The following is a 20,783-nucleotide window of genomic DNA, read 5'->3' on the forward strand; positions in this document are numbered from 1 at the left end:
CCTTGGCTAAATTCTCCAGGAAGATTCTGCTGATGATGATGATGAGGGTGAAGTGCGCAAGTAAAATCGATTTTAGTCTGTGGTACTCAAATATAGTATAACTTTATGCAGGGGATTACATTATGATGACACTTTTTGCTTATCTATTTAATATCCCAATATGAGTCCCATTTTTAAGAAAGTGCAAATACTTCGGAATACAAATCTAAACCTGATCAGAAACAAATTATTGTAGTAGCAGGGAGCAACAGTTTAATTATTCTTGATTTTAAACCATTAAATAATGTATTTATCTATAAAAATAACGGCCTTTGCACATTTACCAAGTGTGGCCTATTTTAAAGCAAGGTACTATATAAGCAGTGCAAGGTAAAGGCATATTTTCAGAGAGGAATACAATCATTTCAAGTACAATGTGTTTCCTGCATTATTCACTGCTGCTGTTTCTGCCCTGCTGAGTTTTAACATGTTTGATCACAATTCTGATAGGAAAGTCTTTTAAAGTGGTTCAGTACAGGAAGTCAGCATGCAAAGTTGCTATTTTATACAGGATCTCATCTGAGGGACAGTGAAGTTTGTGAAACTTATTACATAATTTGTGAAGTAAAGTGACTTTGAAGAAGAACGTGATAAATAATATGGAAGATATTTGGCAATCCAAGTTACTTTAAAATGGATCTATCTGGGTGTTAATAGTATGAACATGTCTATTTCAACACAATCTGATACACATAGAAAAAATAAGAATCTGGCAATACAATTTCCATGGTAAATATTACATTTGTTGACATGTCTTGTCATCAGAATAAGTATCTTATAGATCTTTGTCATTTGGATGTACCTAGTCCACTAGCAACAGCCAATACTATAGGTTCTGACTGTAAACATCATCAAAAAAATACAATCAGCTTTTTTTCTTTTTACAAGGAAATATGATCAAGCTAGATAATTGAGGTTTTAGGGTTTTCTCATATGGAAAGTCAATAATTATATTGTTTCTTTGCCCTGGATTGCATCACTTACCAGTGATAAATCCCAAGGCAGCTATTACATGGCACATTTCCACTTCTACACTGCATACTGTACATATTGGCAGTGTGCCACCAGCACATGTGTGCTGTAACAGATCCTTAGAATCCACAATATGGGACTAACCTTTACTTTCACTGGAGGAGTGAAAAAGCACTCACTCCCTGGTACTGTGAAATTTCCTGTCTCTACTTCTCTATCAAGAGCAATTACATCACTGGGCAGACCCCCACACCACTGCCATATGTTGTCCCAGTGGAAATGCTGCATTGAAAGATGGAGTGGTTATACATCTTTAGAATGGCTTTAGACTTTCTTTTCTGGTTTTATCAGTATTATTGCTTCTTGTTAGAACACAATTGAGACTCTTAGAATGTTTTACTACATGTTTTACTAAACAAATTGAATGGCTTTGTAGTACATTATAGAATGCAATGGCTGTGTACAGTAGTATTAGAAATTAATATTATTTGCTATGTCAGTGTGCAGTATTTGTTCCACAGGCACTGTTTTCATTGTGGTTATGTTGTGGTATGGCAAGGGTTTTGCTTATGTGTCTGTAATCATTGCATTTTTCAAACTGTTCAGCTAGGGCAGGCCACACTTGATGGAATAACTTAAAATGTGAAGTATAGTACTTTTGTATGTTAACTGAAGCACCAAAAGAAATACAGTGTATGGCGTAGTGTGACGTTTTCATCAAGAGTATTGAACAGGGGTCTGGAACTTGTCCATACACAGGCACGCATGTCCGTGGCAGTGAATACGTCTGACACACACGTAATTGTATATAACTTACATTCTGTTTGCCCATGGCTAAGATGTTTCTTTTTTTTTATGTCTGTCAGCACTTGATATGGTGCATACCCCCTGGTATTGAGTGTATACAGTGTATACAATGTGTGTGTGTGTATATATACAGTGTAAGAACTAGAAATGTTTTTTTCATTAGTCAGTGATTACATTAAGCATTTTCTATTGGTTTATTTGTGATTTCAAGTTGGTTTTATCTGCAACATCAGTGAAAATACTTTTCATCCTACATAATGGGAATGCGGTTTACAAACATAACAGACACGCAGAGGACTATGTGACACTGAAGCAAGTAGCTTACATTCCAACAGGTGTTCTAATGTTGAAAAAGGTTTTTGTATTCAACTCTACGGACTTGAGGTATTGTATTTACTAGTTCTCGTTTTGGAATATAAATCCAAAAGCAGCATGACTGGAAGCACTGGTCTAAATTACACCACCTTGCTAAGCAGATGCAGAGCTTGATATAGAAAGTAATTGCCCAAGTTGAGGTGTTTATTTAGGTCTGAACTTACTTTCCTAGCCATACAGTACATTTGTTATAATAGAATACTCTATATTTTGTGCTCATGAGTATGGCTGTAAAATATATATAATAGAGTACAATCTTTATCAGATAATCTTAGCTAAATAAACTGACAGCATTGTCAGGAAACACATTGGTGGAAGGTTTATATTCCAGCAGGGAATGATCCAAGACTGAACAGAAAATGTAGCATATACTTAAATGGACATGTCAGTCACCAGACCAGAACCCAGTTCCATTTAAATGGATCTCTGTCTCAAGATGATATGTAACAAAAGCAAGTACAATTAAAAATATGATAATAGTAAATACAGCAATAAACCAAACATAGACCCCCAAATTATACAATCATGCATGGTATTAGGTTCATGGCCACTTTCTTACCAACTATCAGTATAAACATTGTGGGCATGGTATACAAAATTGCAACAACATATAAACTCTACCAGTCTATAGTTAATAGTCTAGTACAGAATACAGGAGTCAGGAGTTCCGTGAGTCAATTTCTGCCTCCTTCTTATATATATATTTAGGTGCTGTCAGCCTTAGGACTGGCTATTTTCAAATATGGCAGTGCAACTGATATTTTTTGATATTGTCTTAACCACAATGTTCATATAGCATGTGTCTTATTGTTATCATTATATTCCTTTGTCAGCATATTTCTAAAAAGCATATTTCTTGCGATCTTACAGGTAAATATTGCACTGGACGTTGCTTTTATTTCAAAGTAGTTAAGTGTTTTTAAGTAATTTTTTTATCAGATTTGCAACAATTAAAATATTCTCATAATTGCCAAGGGTATGCATACTTTTGGCTGTAACTGTAAATATGAGCTCAGAGATGATACTGCATGTTAGAAAACCCTAAAGGTCCTCTCTTCCAATACTGGTTGAAAAAGAAAAGAAAAGAAAAGAAAAATCTTCAAGAAGAAAAACAAGCAGCCTAACTTGACAAAGTTGACGTTACAGAATCATGTTGGAAAAGCTTATACAAAATAGTCAAGTTAAACAGTGGTGTACATTTTACCGTATATTTGTAAACACATACTTGTTTTGTTTTTTTTGTTGCAAAAACAGATTGAAATTATTTATGAAATACTTCATTATGAATACACAAACTCCTGACTGCCTACGTAGATTGCAAAACACGAATATGAACTATAAACTGTAAGAACTTAAAACATTTGAGTATTTGTATTCCTATTAAATCATGGCTACACTATCACATACTCATTCTGTGCTCACATCTCCCTCACTTTTTTGAGCCAATGTAAAGTTTCTTTACTTTTATTGCAGTTCAGCCAACCTGCAATTGATTGCTGAACCAATAGCAGCCTATAGAGTATTACTAGGCCACTTCTTCAAAGTGTCTCCTTAAAATTGAAACATATCACAATTAAAACAATAACAAAAATACACCAAATATTACATAAATATTTGTAGAAATCAATGTTTTTATTTTTTGTCCATGCCTTTGAAAATACAATTCCGAAATAGGTAACATTGTACAAAATATATTGTCAATAAATATCAATACCACTAGTACAATATTGCAACCAAATATTAAAAGAGAGGACGAATGTATGCTAACTAGCGGACTAAAATTGAATTTATCAATATATTAAAAAAAATGATTAATTAACTAATTATTACTGTAGATGGTATCAATCTGTGTTGCATCTAATGCAGGTCTGTGGCTGTGCTCCATAGTTTCTTTGCTCCTCTCTCTCAAGTTATTTTTCTGCAAAATATCTATAGGGAATAGATTCAGAAGAATATTGTGCACAAATTATGTTGCTGTGTGTGAATTGTAGGCTAAATCCTCTGTAGACTGTGATGTAGTTTTACCTTTGTCCCTCATATATTTCATAGTTATAATTCACAGATATTATTTGATACGTAAAGTGTGTGTATTGTTGTATATATATATATATATATATATATATATATATATATATATATATATATATATATATATATATATATATATATTATATATTGACTATTTTTTTAAACTTTTAAATTGCATTACCTGCCTCAAGATGGCTTTAAACGTACCACATGGACCTCTCAGAACTTCATTTCCCATCATCCTCCTGCTCACATATGTAACTGAGATGGGTTGGTAAACTAAACTTATTTTGGTCTTTACATTTTTAAAATATAAATGCAATGTTAGCTTTAAATCTAAAACTTATCACTTCTATTTGGATACAATTTACTAGATGTGATCAAAAAATGACAAACTGTTTTAGAGCAGGTGCAGTGACTTTTTATTGTGCTGATTAACAATTGACATCACAAAGAGGCTGCAAAATGATCTGTCGATCTTGGGCAGGTGTTATAACACTTGATCTCCCTGTTTCTGACCTGTCCCAGTACGCTGCCCTAATCCAGCCTCAAACATGTCAATTGCACGAAGGCGCTGCTCTCTTGACAGACGTGGCATATTGTTTTTTTTGTTTGTTTTTTTCTGTGATTTTCTTTATTGCTTTTATTCAAACTTGCAGTTTAACAGCTGAAATCACTCCATATCCAGTGTCCAATCAACTGTCTCACGAATTAGGTGATTAAGTGCATATGCATCAGTCATCGTCACTCAAGCGTGTCATCGTCAAGGATGAATGATCGAGTGATTAAAAAGAAACCAAAAACATTTTGTCAATAGTGTAATATAATAGTGATACGTTTCTTTTGATGCTCGATATATAAAACACCTTTGTTTTTGTACAGGTAGAAATACATCCAGGAGGAGCTCCCGAGTGGTGCATCCGGTAAAGAAGCTCCGTGTGGAGCACAGGATGCACCCTATAGCCTGGAGGTCACCAGTCTGAGTCCAGGCTCCCAAGGGGCGGTGTACAATTGGCCGAGCTTCGCCCAGGTAGGGAGGGCTTAGATAGGCCAGAGTGTCCTCAGCTCACCATGCACCAGCGACCCCTATAGACTGGCTGGGCACCTGCAGGCGTGCCTGTAAGCTGCCCAGAGCTGTGTTATTCTCCAATGCTGTAGCTCTGGGTTGGCTACATGACTGGCCTGCAGAGTGAAAAGAAGCGGTTGGCTGACAGCACACGTTTCTGAAGACAGCCCGTGTTCGTCTTTGCTGCTCCTGAGTTAGCGCGGGGGTGGTAGTGGTGAGCAGTGCCTAAAATAATACAATTGGCGAATTCAAGTTAGGAGAAAAAATTGGTAAATATCAATTGGCAACTACTAAATAAAAAAAAAATAAATAAATAAATACATACATACATCCAGGTGGTGGGGTGTTCTGTGACATACCTTTTTTTTTTTTTTCTGATAGGAGAATCCAATCCTCTGTAGACTGTGATGGAATTTCACCTTTTTACCTTATATAATTCACAGTTTTTTTTCACAGATATTATTTGATATGTTTTTAAAAGTTACATTTTAAATATTCATATTGATATTTAAAACAACATTTTGTATCACTATTATAATTGGCCAGCTATACATGTTTGACACGTAGTTACTCCAATAAAATTATTATAATTTTTTGGTATGTTGTAAATCTCACAGATGGCGGGTAAATGATTTGGCTACCAAATCTGTCTTATTATTTTTATTTCATACATGCGTTAATCTAACGTGATCTAAATCCTACTTTCTAGGCATTTCTGCTTTGCGATATTTTGTAAATGCTTCAGCATTAAAAAATATAAATAAAAATGTGTCAGCTTCTAATGAAAAGGAGAGGTAAGGAAATAGAGATAATTATGCAAATATACAATTAATATATTAACTGTTTATGTATTCAAATTTTACAGTAAAACAAAGACATTTAAAAATATCTTAATTCAGTTAAATGGGCAGTCATAGTATCATAAGTATCTTATATGTAGATGTTTACCACACGTGTTCTTACAAATCCTTGACAATACACATATAAGGCCAATATAAGCCTTAAATGAAACACATATTTTATAATAGTCATTCAAAATCTTATATGAAACATAGATTTTTTCCATATTGGGAATTGTTAAGTTACCCATAACACTACAATGTATTTTGCAAATGCATCCCTAGAGTTTTTCTGCAATATTCCTTTCACTGCAGTTTTCTTTGTGCAGAGCTATTATTTAAGCTCTTGTCAATTCACAGTTCTTCTTAAGTGGTGGCATTACTTTCAGTTCAATGGTAATCAGAAGGCAGATGGTTGTAATCACATTTTTTGTTTTACCAGATTTCCAACAAATACCTCATACAAAGTGGAAAAAATAACACATTAATTGCCACTTATGAACCACAAATTATGAACAATTTGCAAGTATGGTACACCACTCCATTTTGCGATTTCATGCCTAAAGTGAATGTTTTGCTAATACTGAGTTTTGAATGATACAAATGCATGTGTTTTAAATTCACAATCTAGGCAGTTAAACAGCTTTTCCGATGACCTCATGACCAGTACAGTATATTTCATGCCTGACATGCTGAGGACACAACCTTTGCACTAATACTCAATAACATGCATATATTTGCACATTTACGTTACAGACATTTACAGGAAAACTAGTGATTGATATTAGTAACAAACTTCTGTCCAGTGGGTGTCTGGTCCCAGAGGTTGTTTGGAATAGATACAGCTTTACAATGAGGCATGTATTCTATGTGGTGGCTTTAGCTGGCATTCAGGTCCTATGAATGTAATTAAAGTAAAGCAATTGTTCAGACCCTGCCTTTCCCATCCTAATGTACAAAGGAAACAGGAAAAAGGAACTCTTGACTCCCTGTGCCTGAACAGCAGCAGAGGCTCTGCTTTAATCCACTTCAGACTTGTGAGGATATGCTGCTTTAGGCTTTTCAGACAGGCTCTCCAAGTCTTGATAAACCACTGAAGAAACTTTTGGAAACAAAATAATGAGCAATGGATTGTAATGATCAGCAAGCTAGATGGACGAGTCCTAGAAAAATGTATTATTTGGCATCGTTATTTGTCTACTGTTGCATGTTAGTTTCAGGTAAGTGGCTCTTTATTTTCATTGCAATTTTACATTTGGGGTGAGATGTTTTTGAGTAGGGTGGTACAAACATACAATCAGCTAGTTTTTGGACCATCAAGAAAAATAATACGTTGGGGGACATATTTGTTATACTAAATAAATTGTTTTCAAAAACTTTATTTTCTCTACTGTTTCACATCTTAGCAATTGCATTATTGAATAAATATAGGTAAATCATGTTTTAACAAGACTGTACAGGAGTCTTAAACCCTGTGGTAATGTAATAATTATCAAGTATTGGCTTAGACTGGACAAGCTATAAGCTGCAAGTTTTACCCAGCTAAGACTCGTGGCTTAGTAACTATCTTGGTATCCCTGAATAGATAATGGTCTCCTATTCAAAAACAGGATTTTATTGAGCAAGCTGTCCTACAAGTGTTGTTATACCCCAACTTTATTTTTTTTCCCTTTAAACTCAATTAATGGGCCTCTGCAATGGTCCAATTTATTTATTGGGGTAAAATTTTGTTCCGTCTGAATTTTTTAACCCACTAAATTATATATATATAATGATAGGTATCTGAGTTAGGTATCTATCAATAGATGCATTATACTAAACAAGTAGGTCAATTCTAAATATGATTAAAAAACAAAGCGATAATCAACAGTAGGTACAGAATGGTATAGAACAAGAATTATCAATGGAATTTGTATTCACAATTTAGTAATCAATTCACCAGATATATACTGGAAGCCAAAACCAGCTATTTACTTTCGACTAGCTTTGATTCAGCTGCAGTTCATTAGTTTTGTCACCATATAAGAGTGACATACAGACAGATGGATCACCGGACAGACAGATACCATCATATAGCTCTGGAATCTGATGATCTCATTAATGTATGCTAGATAGAGTTAATAACAAATTTCATAATAATTGGATATATGCACAATTAAATACATTCAAACATATCCAGACAGATATGAAGTGTTAGACCGTCAATTTGTTTTCTTCTAATGAAGGAAATGTAATGTCACCACTGTATTATAGTTTGGCTCAACAGGTCTGCATTTGTGTTACTACCTCTTGTTTTCTTTAAGCAGTATATTTTGTATTGCCCATTAATCATAGACCCATGAAACTTGCCTTTTAAATACCTTTATAGACTAATTAATGTAATAAACACAATGGGCCCCATTTAGTAAAAAGTCAAAGCATTATTTCATGGAAGGATACAATTATAACAATGGAATAACACTAACAAAAATAATCTACTCAGAAGCTTTTTCCTGTAACTTTGTTGTTTCTTGCTTGGTTTATGCGATTGCAATGCTTTTATTACTCTTACTCAATGTCGTGTTGTAATATATCGTAGGGCTGTTTTCACTATACAAATATAGTTACTTTTTTATCAGTGTAATCACTTTATTGTATTAAATGTTACAGTATCAATCTGTAAAGTTGCATGCAGTAAACAGTGGGAGGTCATGAATATCTTTTTACTTCCATTAGCTACACAAGTCTCATATGTGCAGTTTTTAAAGAAAAACATCTTAAAGCAAACATGTATTTTCATTTAAAGCATACACCAAGTACCACACTAGGTTAAAGAAAGTTACCAGTTTGCTTGCCTTGACTTCCAGGAAGTCTGTTACTGCTTTACTTACTGCTTCATTTAAAACAACTGGCAAAATATATCAGTACATGTTAACATATTTACCATTCAAATCGAATGAAATATAGAGTACTACTTTAACTGTTATCTGCTGAGTACTGCACAGCTAATGTGATACTGTAGCTTTAATTAGAATACCGACGCACAGTGTGATGTTGCTGCTGACTGCTTGTGTTTCCGAACGATCTTCTTCAGATTGGGTTTGGGTTAAGTTAATGTTCTGCATCGTGATTGGGTCATTCGCAAGACAACCCCACCCCGAACATGGAAATATTTGGGGGTTTTAAAAATGTAAATGAACCCTTGCTCGATGTGGTCGACCCAACCTAGCTGGGGGCATATTTCGGTTTGGGGTCCTAACATACACCTAACATACACACACACACACACATATATATATATATATATATATATATATATATATATATATATATATATATATATATATATATATATATATATATATATTAGCTCAAAGAGCCAGCTGCCCAACGTTTCGATATGTTGTACATATCTTTCTCAAGGGAGCCTGTGTTTGAATCAAAACATTGGAGGTATTTATAGGTGTTTGACGGCATGACAACTACTTGTTATTGTTTATATTCAAATCCATGATTTATTCTTACATGATGTAATGGTGTTCTATATGTGACATCACTTTTACTTATATCTTTAAATCTATATTAATTCTAATTAACATTATTTTATATAAACTTATATTTATATTATCATGCAATGATGGCTCTGAGGATCAGCCTTGATATGGTCTCCCCAGCGTATCAGCATGCATAACTTTTGAATTAATTTTCTTTATTTAATTATTTTTAACTTTTATATATTTATTGGAATTATTCCTTTAAGGAATTAAAGTCCCACTGGCATAATTGTGTTCAGTCCATTTATCCATTTACTTTCTTTTATTCTTCTATATGTCGCATTATCTAATTTTAGCTGTTCTAATACTACAAACTTTACATCATTTATGTCATGTCCTTGACTGGTGAAGTGCTGTACTATTGGTTCATTCATTTTTTTTATTTCTAATTAATGAAAGGTGGTTCTGAATTATTTTATATAAAGTTGTTTCAGTCTCTCCAACATATTTTATTTCATCACATTTTTCACAGGCTATTCCATAAACAACATTGCTATTTTCACAGTAGACATTAGTTTTTAGTGAATATGTGGTGTTCTTATGTTTAATTATATTTCTACTTTTGTCCATGTATTTACAAACTGTACATGTACTATTGCAAGTATTTGTAGAACCTATTTTGTCAATTATTCTTTAATGTTTACTGTGAACTAGAATATCACCTAAATTAGCTTCTCTTTTGAATGCTACAACTGGAGCCTTAAGAAACACTTTTTTCAATTTTTCTGAATTATGTAGAATACGCAAGTGTTTCCAAACTATCTTCGAAATATTGGGCAAAAGTTTAGAGTACGTCATTACTAATGGGACTCTCTTGACCTTTTTATCTCTATTTTTATAATCTAGTAGATCATCTCTTTTTAGTTTATCCACTTTTCTTAACTCTGTCTCTATAATTCTTTCTTTGTATCCTCTTTTTTAAAGATTTGTTTTTAATACATGTCTTTGTTTTACATAGTCACTTTCTTTAGAGCATATTCTTCGTATTCTTATTCCTAGCCCCTTTGGGATTGCCCTTTTAGTGTGTATTGGAAGTGCAGAGGACATGTGTAAATACTGGTGCATGTCAGTAGGTTTATAGAAGGGGTCAGTCTCAATTGAACCTTCTTCAAGTTTTACTACGGTATCTAAAAATTCTATTTCTTTTCTTGTCCATCGAAGGTCCACCTTAATATTACTGTGTATTTCGTTTGCCATTTTATGAAACTGGAAAAGAGATTCTTCTCCATCTGTCCAAACCCCAAAAATATCATCTACAAACCGAATGTATTCTAAAGGTTCTCTTTCTGATTTTCTAAGTAATTCTTCCCATTTCCCCATGTATGTACTGACAAAATGCATTTCTAATTTAGATCCTATTGTGGTACCATCATTTTGTTTGTAATTTTTATCAACAAATGTAAAATAACTGTTTTCTAAAACTACGTTGATCATGTTCAGCACCTCTGCTGTGGGTATTGATTTATCTAGTCTATTATCTAGTGCTTTTTGACAAGTTCTAAAGTTTCTTTACGAGGGACACTTGGATACAAGGATTTTACCTCCATGCAAAATAAAATTGTGCTTTAGTGATTCAAGTCTTTTTAAAAATATATATTAGAGCTGGACCAATTAATCAACTAAAGAGTTGATCACAGATAAAAAAAATAATATATATATATATATATATATATATATATATATATATATATATATATATAGAAAATCTATTACCAAAATCAAATGGGCATTTGGAGACGAGAAAAAAATAGTTGAAGGCATTCTCTACCTCAGCTGAAGGTCTTAAGTAATTTTAACAAATGGGATAGTCAAAGATCTGCTCTGGTTATGTAGCTATCCAATTATTAGTGAGCAGATATAAATATGCTAGGTTACGTGATGTAAAAATAACTAAATTTCATGTGATTTTCAAGTGTAAGAGAATCTGGTTAGAGCAGCAAACGCTCACATATTTGAGGAGTGTGTGTCTTTTCAATGAATTGATCACAAATCATTTAGTTGCATAAAGTCTCAAATTTACAATTAGCTGCTAAACTGTTTGAGGCACTCACCTCTTGCTGTGTGTATTGCAGAAATCAAAACCTATTCACTAAAGCGCTGTGTCTAGCATTGAAATGTGCTGTGGGTACATTTACTGCTGCTTCGTATGTGTCTTCAGGTCCCAGGGTGGCAATGTCTAAGCAGTGTAGCAGAATGGCCCACTTACAAGCATCCAATATGTCTTCCAGTTCTGAAGCCAAAAGATATTGGAGAAAGAATCCAGCCATTTTGTCCAGGGAACTGGGGGATCTCTGGGTAGAGTGAGAAGCATAGGCGGGAGTGATACCTTGAATTGCGCCATCCCTGTCACCGGTGTTAAGTAGGATGCGGCACATTTTAAACACTTTAAACTGTCCTGCAGTATTTCATCTTAAAATCCTTGATTTCAATAAAGAAACCCAACAAATGGGCTTAAGCCACACTTTGTTACATGGATTTGTAAAATTTCAGATTAAGACAGTTCTGTATTTTCTAGAATGTCAAAATTTTATAAAACAGCTTGTGTTGCTCAAATATATTTATCATAAACAGCTCAGGTTTCTGAAATAAACATAGCTTGAAACATGTCTCTTGAAACGTGGTTTTAGAAACATTTCTTTGAGAACTTGCCCTAGGGCGCAAGTCGATCAACTACTTCCCTGCGGGGAGTAAATTGTAATAAGAAGTTATCAGTCTTACTGAACATCAATACAAGTCCATCAACTCCACTTGCGGAACTTCCAATATTTACAGAGAAGGGGCATGCCATATTTAAATTAGGGTTGGTACCAGTTCCCCTGTTAGCAGGTTAAGCACAAGAAGGTAGCAAGCCAAAGTGAATCATCAAACACATGTAACGAAGAACAGATCCTGGGCACATGCATTGTTAATGTAAAATTATGATTTTGTGGTACTTTTTAGATAATGAGAAGGGTTTCTGGTGTATAATATACATAATATAGACAGAGAAGTTTTGGAGCATGTTAATCTATTGTAAATTTTACAATTCTCAGCTGCACACCAATGTGATTTGTAAACGTCACTTCTATACTGTATTAATAATACAAATTGAAACCTGGACTCAATCCTTGTACCTTGATGAGTTTTCTGTCTTTTGGATTACTAATGATGGTCGGGGATCACAGCATTATATAATGATATAGATCAGTGCCAGTGCACTACTGGATCTAGGGTGCATAGAGGGTCATGGCTCTGGACATTGTGGCTGCTCATGGTTCAGAATTCATCCTATCCATATTTCAATGTGGTAGTTTTTTTGTTTGTTTGCTTGTTTGTTTGTATATCATATAAATATATAAAAATTGGATTTATTTGAAACAGGGACCAATAGGGCATTCAATTGTGTGTGACCATGTTTTAACTACCTATGGATTCAACTTTTAAAATAATCCTTTTAAAATATATACAGCATGACAAAGTGCAATAAAGAATACTGAAAGTATGGTAAAGCATAGGTAAACATTATAAAGCTCTGAGAGGTATTGTAAAGCATTAAAAGATATGGCAAATCATGGTAAACTAAGGTAAATGCATTGTATAAAATGCATGGGAAAAGCACGGGAAAATTTAAAAATGGTTGATGTTGAATGGCTTTGGGGAAGATGCTGGGAAAGCCAGTTTGAGGAAAGCCAAGTGTTGAGTTGCAGTACTATAATGCAGGGATGTTAACTTGATTGACATGCACACATAGTTAAGCTATAGATTTTCCCTTTGGGGAAACATTATAACTAATTTGATTTGAAAGATGTTTTGTTTAATTAACACACATTTTTCTCCTTTAAAAAAAAAACAATTACTGGACTGGAGTAAACATTTTCTAGCCCATTGAGCTGATAAACATTTTAATACTGTAAGCAACCATTACTGATACATGTTACAAAATGTAAATGATAGATATACCACATACATGGTTTGTCCAGGATACAGATGCCAATTGAAAAAAACAAAAACAACAAAAAACAAAGCAAAAGCAAAAGCAATATAGTACATTTGTTTCTTTTTTTAACCAGTTGTCATCTGTATCCATTAAATACAGATATCCAAAACGCCCCACAACTTCCCCTCTTCCTTCATCAGATTACACCCCTCTTTCTAAATACCAATTAGCTACTGTACTCCACACCCAGCTTTCTATAAAGCAGCATGCCAATTATTTAATTTATTTAGCAAAGAAGCTTTCATTAATTATTGCTTGGCGCACTATGCCACTGCTGCACTTGGAGATAAAGTAACTGCAACATGTATTAAAAACACCAAACCAAACAGAAAGGAAATGCCTGAAGTACAGTAGAAAAGTAACTGTGAGCCTGTAATATAAGGCTAACCCTCGGTACTACAGGGCCCAAACGATACACAATACACGTTGTTAACAAACACTAACCTACAGGAGTCTTTTGTTCATAAAGCATTGTCCATAATACTTTTTATCAGGTGTTTACAGAAAATTTGCACCACTACAACAAGAACAGGCCCATTTTAATTCAACTCATGAGATATGTAAAGTGTATGGATTAATGTTTATATATAAAATGTAAAATGTTTTGTATGCATGACATTTTTCTAGGCTGTTGTTAAAGAATCCAATAATAGTCCCAACATAGCAGCTATAATTAGCCCAAAGTAAACTACAAGCATAAAGATTGATGTGTGACTCAGCATCATGGCATTATAGACCACAATGCAAAATAAACAACCTTGTGACTACAATCTACTATTCTTTTGCCTAAGGTCAATTATGTCATCAACCAGCATTGGGTAAAGGGTTTTGGAAAGACTAAAACTGTAAGAAGATAACTCTAAACATGTTTAGGTTACTTTTCAGATACCAGTATAAATGAAAAACTTCAAGAACAATGTCCAGCCTTTGTAAGGGACTCAGTTGGCTCCAAGTACTCTAGGTGCACACTGTATATTGTTTGTAACATGGGTGGATATGAAATTATATTTTAAAGTTACTATAATGAAATTAAACTTCTGATGACACCACATAGGGGATTCCCCCCTTATATATATAAAACAGCAGGAGCACAAGGGGTAACAAGGATCAAATCTGCAGCACTATGGTCTAATAAGGTTGTTGCGAGCCTACCATAAACCAGTGATCCACTGTAGTGAGGCCCATGCGTTCATTCCTTGTAAAGTGGGGAAGCACTGTGTCTATTTTGAAAGAAAATAACCTCCTCCCTCTTTTGTAAAAACACAACGAAAGCCATATTGCTTGTTTTACAGTTTAATAGTCCATCTGATAAGGACTATTTTCATAATTCTTTATTTTACAGCTTTCATTGTTTTCTGGGAGTAACTTGTCAAACCAATGTCAAATGTTTGTCTGTGATTTATTGCTGCATAGTCAATTTATAAAAGAACTTCAATTGTCCAAACATTCAATCTTTAACGTTGAGACATTTTAGTAACATTTATCAGGTTTGTGTAATGAAAAATGAGATTTATAAAAGGAAATGCTCTACATTTAAAGTAGAACTGCCCTTTGCATTTTTTATTTAGTCTTCCAAATGAACTGCTAGATGACGGAGTTTGTATGTAATCTTGAAATGATCATCTGACATCGACCACCTTGTTTACTGAATCTCATTCATGTCATCATTCATCAACTTATCCATTTTCCAAACTAGTGTACTTTTATAGAAGATTACTGTGCAAAGGATAGGTTCACACTGTATGTTTGAACTTGTGCGAAGGATAGGCTCTGCTGACCTGTCAAACTGTCTGCAGTTCTGCTGCTGTATATGTGTATATAATACTTTTATAGTGATGATATTACAGTAATTTAAACAATTTCCATTGTAGGGTGAACTAGAAATATAAAATTGGCATTGCCATTCATTTTTGAAATGCAGGTGGTGACTCTTTAGTTAATGTTCTGTGGCTGGTCTTGTGAGCATGCTCTCAATTGATGAATAATATTCTCAAGGGATAATGAACGCAGAGCTGAAAGACAAATTTTCATCAACTATAACCTAATTTTAATTTTCGGAATCTATATGTGCATCATATGTATATGTGTGTCTATTGTTGCACTTCATCAAAAATCTTAAACTAACATTATGTCAGCCCTTTCTAAAGCAAAGTTACTAATGCAAAGTGTAAATTGAAATTGCCATCAGGTTGCATTCCAAATGAAAACTGTCCCAAAATAGGTACATTGACTAAACCTACTTATTTGTATTTATTTATTTATTTATTTGCAGTTACTGATGGATAAATGTAAGCAGTTTTTAGAGTACATCCAGACAAACTGTTCAAACTCCTCTTGGCATCGTGGACTGCTTTTCAGTTTGGGCAAATCAGATTAAATTAGGATGAATGCATTTTTACAGTAACATGTATTTCCTTTACCAAATTCCACGTATAATTCATTTTTTATAGAAGAGATATATTTGATCTGCCTTTGCCTCATCTATTTTTCTCCTTGTCCATGAATGACAGAGTAGCCTATGATACCATCTGGCTTGTAGATTTTTCATTATTATGTAAATATCCATGACTGCTGATAATGTAATGTTGGGTGTAACTTTACATGCAAAGTTTGTTTTTTTGTTTTGTTTTTTTTTTCTCCTTTGTAGATTTGCAGTTAAGATTTTTTTACACTTCAAAGCTTAAATTTAATGAGGTCCATACACACGTGTCATAAGAAACTGTTGTGTTTTCCCCCAAAAAATATCTTCCTAAATAAATATGGCACCACCAGCACTGGTAAAACTCACCCAACACTGAAAACTCCTAGGATTATTGTAATTGTGGAGGAAGGAAGAACCAAACATAATAAATACTACAGCTACTTGCAGTTGCAGACAAGGGGTTTGGCACCCTACAACTAATATAAGATAATTCAAGAAAAAATGTTAAATACAAGCATTTACTGAACATTAGCCACAAATTAATATGACAAAGATCAAAACAGACAATTTCTGGTAGTTTAACAAACAACCATTATTAAAAAAAAAGCAAAAGCACTTAAGCAATTTCAAATATTTGTTAACGGAAAAAGCATTGGCATATGTTAAGTCAACTATGGAATGCTTGAAGAAAACAAAGATGTAACATAGTGGTTAGGAATTATCATAAACTTCTGAAAAGGAGGACACACTCTCAAAAGGAGGACACACAAAATACTAAAGCAGGGGTGACAATACATTTCATAAACAAATAAAAATAAATTAAATAAATGATTTGTTAAATTACTAGAAATTGTGTATTTTGGTTTTGTTTTGTTAAAAAGTGGTTAAAGTTTGGTAAATCCTTGTCCTTAATCTGTTACTTGGAATTATGGTATAATAAGCGTAAGTTACCGATACTTTTGTCTGCTATTGCACAAGGCTCATGTTCTATACATTAAATGCATTGGGTTTACTAGATGGAAAGGAAACATGGAGAACATACAGACACAGACAAAAAAAATGCTGTTTTTAAATGTTATAAATAGTTATGAATGTTTACAGTATATTGTAATTCTGATCAAAATTATAGTTTGTGCTCATAGTTTGAATCATGTCCAGCAATCTAGCATGCATGTGAAAAATGGCCATGAATGGGCACAATACTTGTATGGGCATGCAGCAGTGAATAAGGATGTTCCATGTGTAAAAATCTGTGTATATACTGTAGCAAAAAAAAAAAAAAAAAAAGCAGTGACTCCTGTACAAACGCAAATCCATGATGTTTGCGTTTAGGAAAAATCACAGACCGGTGTTGTCTGATAACTAACCGACCTGATAAATAATATACTTCGACCGATCCAAACAAAATTTTATTTTTGTAACATTAGACAGATGGGATGATACCCTATCAATTTATTTTGTACATAGATTATTATATAGATTATCTAACTATATATATATATATATATATATATATATATATATATATATATATATATATATATATATATATATATATATATATATGTATGTGTGTGTGTGTGTGTGTGTGTGTGTGTGTGTGTGGTTTGACATGTAAGCAAAACTGTAAAAGATAGAAAGCAGTTGTACTAAAGCACCTTTCACCCTGGCACTCCTATCTGGGTCCGGACCTGGGTTCTAGCTACATGCAGGATGTGAGTCAACACGTTTTGACCCAGGTTGAATGCATGACAGCCGTTTGTAAGCTGACAAAATAACAAACAGCCACGCCCGTGTGAAGGTTTCACTTTCGCAAGGAACATTTCTGTTTATTCTGTTTAGCCATATTTTTGTTGATTGAGGCACAGCATGAGCCAGATTGCAGCAGGGATGAAGAAACAATTGCTCTAATAAACATTTGGGACGACAATTCAATCCAGAGAAGCTTGGATGGAAGAGTCCGTAACAAGCTGCTTCTGGGGCACTGATATGCGTATTGTGTACTTGTGTCTGTCACCCAGGTCAACCCTGATTTATTAAAACAGTGTGAAATTGTGTAGCAACCCACATCACACCAGGTCCTGACCTGAGTAGGTTCTGACCCGGGTAGAGCATGCCTGTGTAAATGAGAACCCACGGCTCAACTGCGCTCAAACACCTGAGAGGTGGGCTTTCTTAAAACAACTGTGCTCAAACACTTGAGAGGAGGGCTTTCTTAATACAACTGTGCTCAAACACCTGAGAGGTGGGCTTTCTTAATACAACTGCGCTCAAACACCTGAGAGGTGGGCTTTCTTAATACAACTGCGCTCAAACACCTGAGAGGTGGGCTTTCTTAATACAACTGCTCTCAAACACCTGAGAGGAGGGCTTTCTTAATACAACTGCGCTCAAACACCTGAGAGGTGGGCTTTCTTAATACAACTGCGCTCAAACACCTGAGAGGAGGGCTTTCTTAATACAACTGTGCTCAAACACTTGAGAGGAGGGCTTTCTTAATACAACTGTGCTCAAACACCTGAGAGGTGGGCTTTCTTAATACAACTGTGCTCAAACACCTGAGAGGAGGGCTTTCTTAATACAACTGCGCTCAAACACCTGAGAGGTGGGCTTTCTTAATACAACTGCGCTCAAACACCTGAGAGGAGGGCTTTCTTAATACAACTGCGCTCAAACACCAGAGAGGTGGGCTTTCTTAATACAACTGTGCTCAAACACTTGAGAGGAGGGCTTTCTTAATACAACTGTGCTCAAACACCTGAGAGGTGGGCTTTCTTAATACAACTGCGCTCAAACACCTGAGAGGTGGGCTTTCTTAATACAACTGTGCTCAAACACCTGAGAGGTGGGCTTTCTTAATACAACTGCGCTCAAACACTTGAGATGAGGGCTTTCTTAATACAACTGCGCTCAAACACCTGAGAGGTGGGCTTTCTTAATACAACTGTGCTCAAACACCAGAGAGGTGGGCTTTCTTAATACAACTGCTTGCCTTCAAGTGTGTTTCTGTTTTTATAAAATATAAAAACAAAAAACATGTATCTGCACACTAAACAACTAAAGCACAATGTAAATTGGGTATGCCCCTTCTAATGCCAGTGTTAAAAAAAGAATAAAGAAACTGAACTCAGGTTACGCAGCTTACTAAAATCTTCTGGTATCATAGCAGCTTTGTAAGCAATTCTCAGACTTAAGAGACATAAAAAAACTGTATCTGCCCACTAAACAACTATAGAACAATATAAAATATGAAAAAACAATTTGGTCCCTTTTAGCTCAGAACATGAACATTTCCATAGTGTGCACGGCGTCTTTTTTTTTTTTTTTTTTAAGGAATGTGTTGCCTAGCTGCAATTTTAAAAGATGTAACACTTGTCCAACACTATAATGGTGCTTACTGAGCATATGGAAGAAGTCATGAAACAATTATTTGATGATAGCAGCATGGGAGCTGTTGACCTCAACACTGAAATACCTTAGCCACACAACTCTGCTTGATCTCAAGCATGCCATATATCATCTTAAGAAGTTCAATGCCCTCCACCAATATATGGAGGAGATTAAAAAAATGAATAGCCACAGTGGAAGTACATGATCTGCATTCATGTGAAAATATTTATAAAACATCCAAAACGTTCAGCCGTGGGCCTCATTGCAGCAATAGGTTATTTATGACATGCAATATTTTAATTTGTTACAGTAACCGATTCAACAAAAATAAGAATTACATTTATAATCTTAGCACACCTTAATCCATTTAGTTCTGTGCCTCTCTCAAGCAGAGACTGACTTGTGCCAAATTGTGTGGTAGTTTGTGATAATCAACCCAAGTCATGGTGAATGTCATGTTGAATCTAACACCCCCACCTCTACCTCCCTTAGTATAGAAGGTAAATGGTTTACCTTATATCCCTTATGATGCAAGGATAGCAGATTTAATACAACAATAATACTCTGCTTTTTTAAAAAAAAAAAAATATCTATGGGTTCCCATCAGTTTTGACAAATATGCTGGAAGTAAATATGTTATAAGTTCGGTTGTGAATTACAGGACATTGTGTTGCTGGTGCTTGCAAGTGAATGAAGCATTGAGTCATGACAGGGGCTGTATTGACATGAGGTAACCGCAAACCTATGGTGTTAAGTGACACAACCCATACTGCTAAGGGGCCCATAACAATGCTTTGGATGTTGTATGAATCAATCCATAATTACAATTCATGACAGCTCCACAACACAAATAAGTCATTTAATACTTCTAAAAGCATCTGTGCTGTTATAAAAAAACAAAAAAAACAGCTGTTGCTGTTTTGTTGGAACAGTTCCTATTACTAACAGTCTATTACCCAACCATAAACAATAGCACCTTTTTTATTTTGGGGTGGGGGGTGTGACGGGGGGGATACCTTCTTGCTATAAAATGTGCTTTATATGACTGGAGCTTTTCTAGAAACCAAGAACAGGTCAAGAATATCAAACTTTGTTACCCATTGTTAACAGCAGAGCTAAAGGGGAATTGGGGCTTTATAAGATGAAGTGTATAAATCAAAACCAGGTCCCTTTTCATGAAATCAGCCCACAATCAGATTTTCAGAGTGTTTTCACATCTTACAACTGCAGGGACTTTGAAAAAGAGGTCAAACCATCATGTTGTATAATATCACACCTGGTTTTGGATACAGATTGTTAACTCTCGACCACACTGCAACGTCCTTTCCAGTAGGAT

At 34.6% G+C, this 20,783-nt stretch overlaps 1 protein-coding gene across 2 annotated transcripts in view; it reads left to right on the top strand.

The window, feature by feature from the left end:
• Positions 1–7,146: 7,146 nt before the first annotated feature.
• The window catches only part of LOC121303549 (angiopoietin-1 receptor-like), a 35,275-nt gene continuing 21,638 nt past the window's right edge, over positions 7,147–20,783 (top strand). For both annotated transcript variants that reach the window (XR_005947815.1, XM_041234316.1), the window contains exon 1: positions 7,147–7,346. Coding sequence is in view for 1 of the 2 variants with exons in the window: in XM_041234316.1 (XP_041090250.1) it covers positions 7,253–7,346 (94 nt within the window). In the remaining variant the exon portion in view is untranslated. The remainder of the gene's footprint in view (positions 7,347–20,783) is intronic.

Source organism: Polyodon spathula, chromosome 2, assembly GCF_017654505.1.
Source record: "Polyodon spathula isolate WHYD16114869_AA chromosome 2, ASM1765450v1, whole genome shotgun sequence".
In the NCBI taxonomy this organism is placed as follows: Eukaryota; Metazoa; Chordata; class Actinopteri; order Acipenseriformes; family Polyodontidae; genus Polyodon; species Polyodon spathula.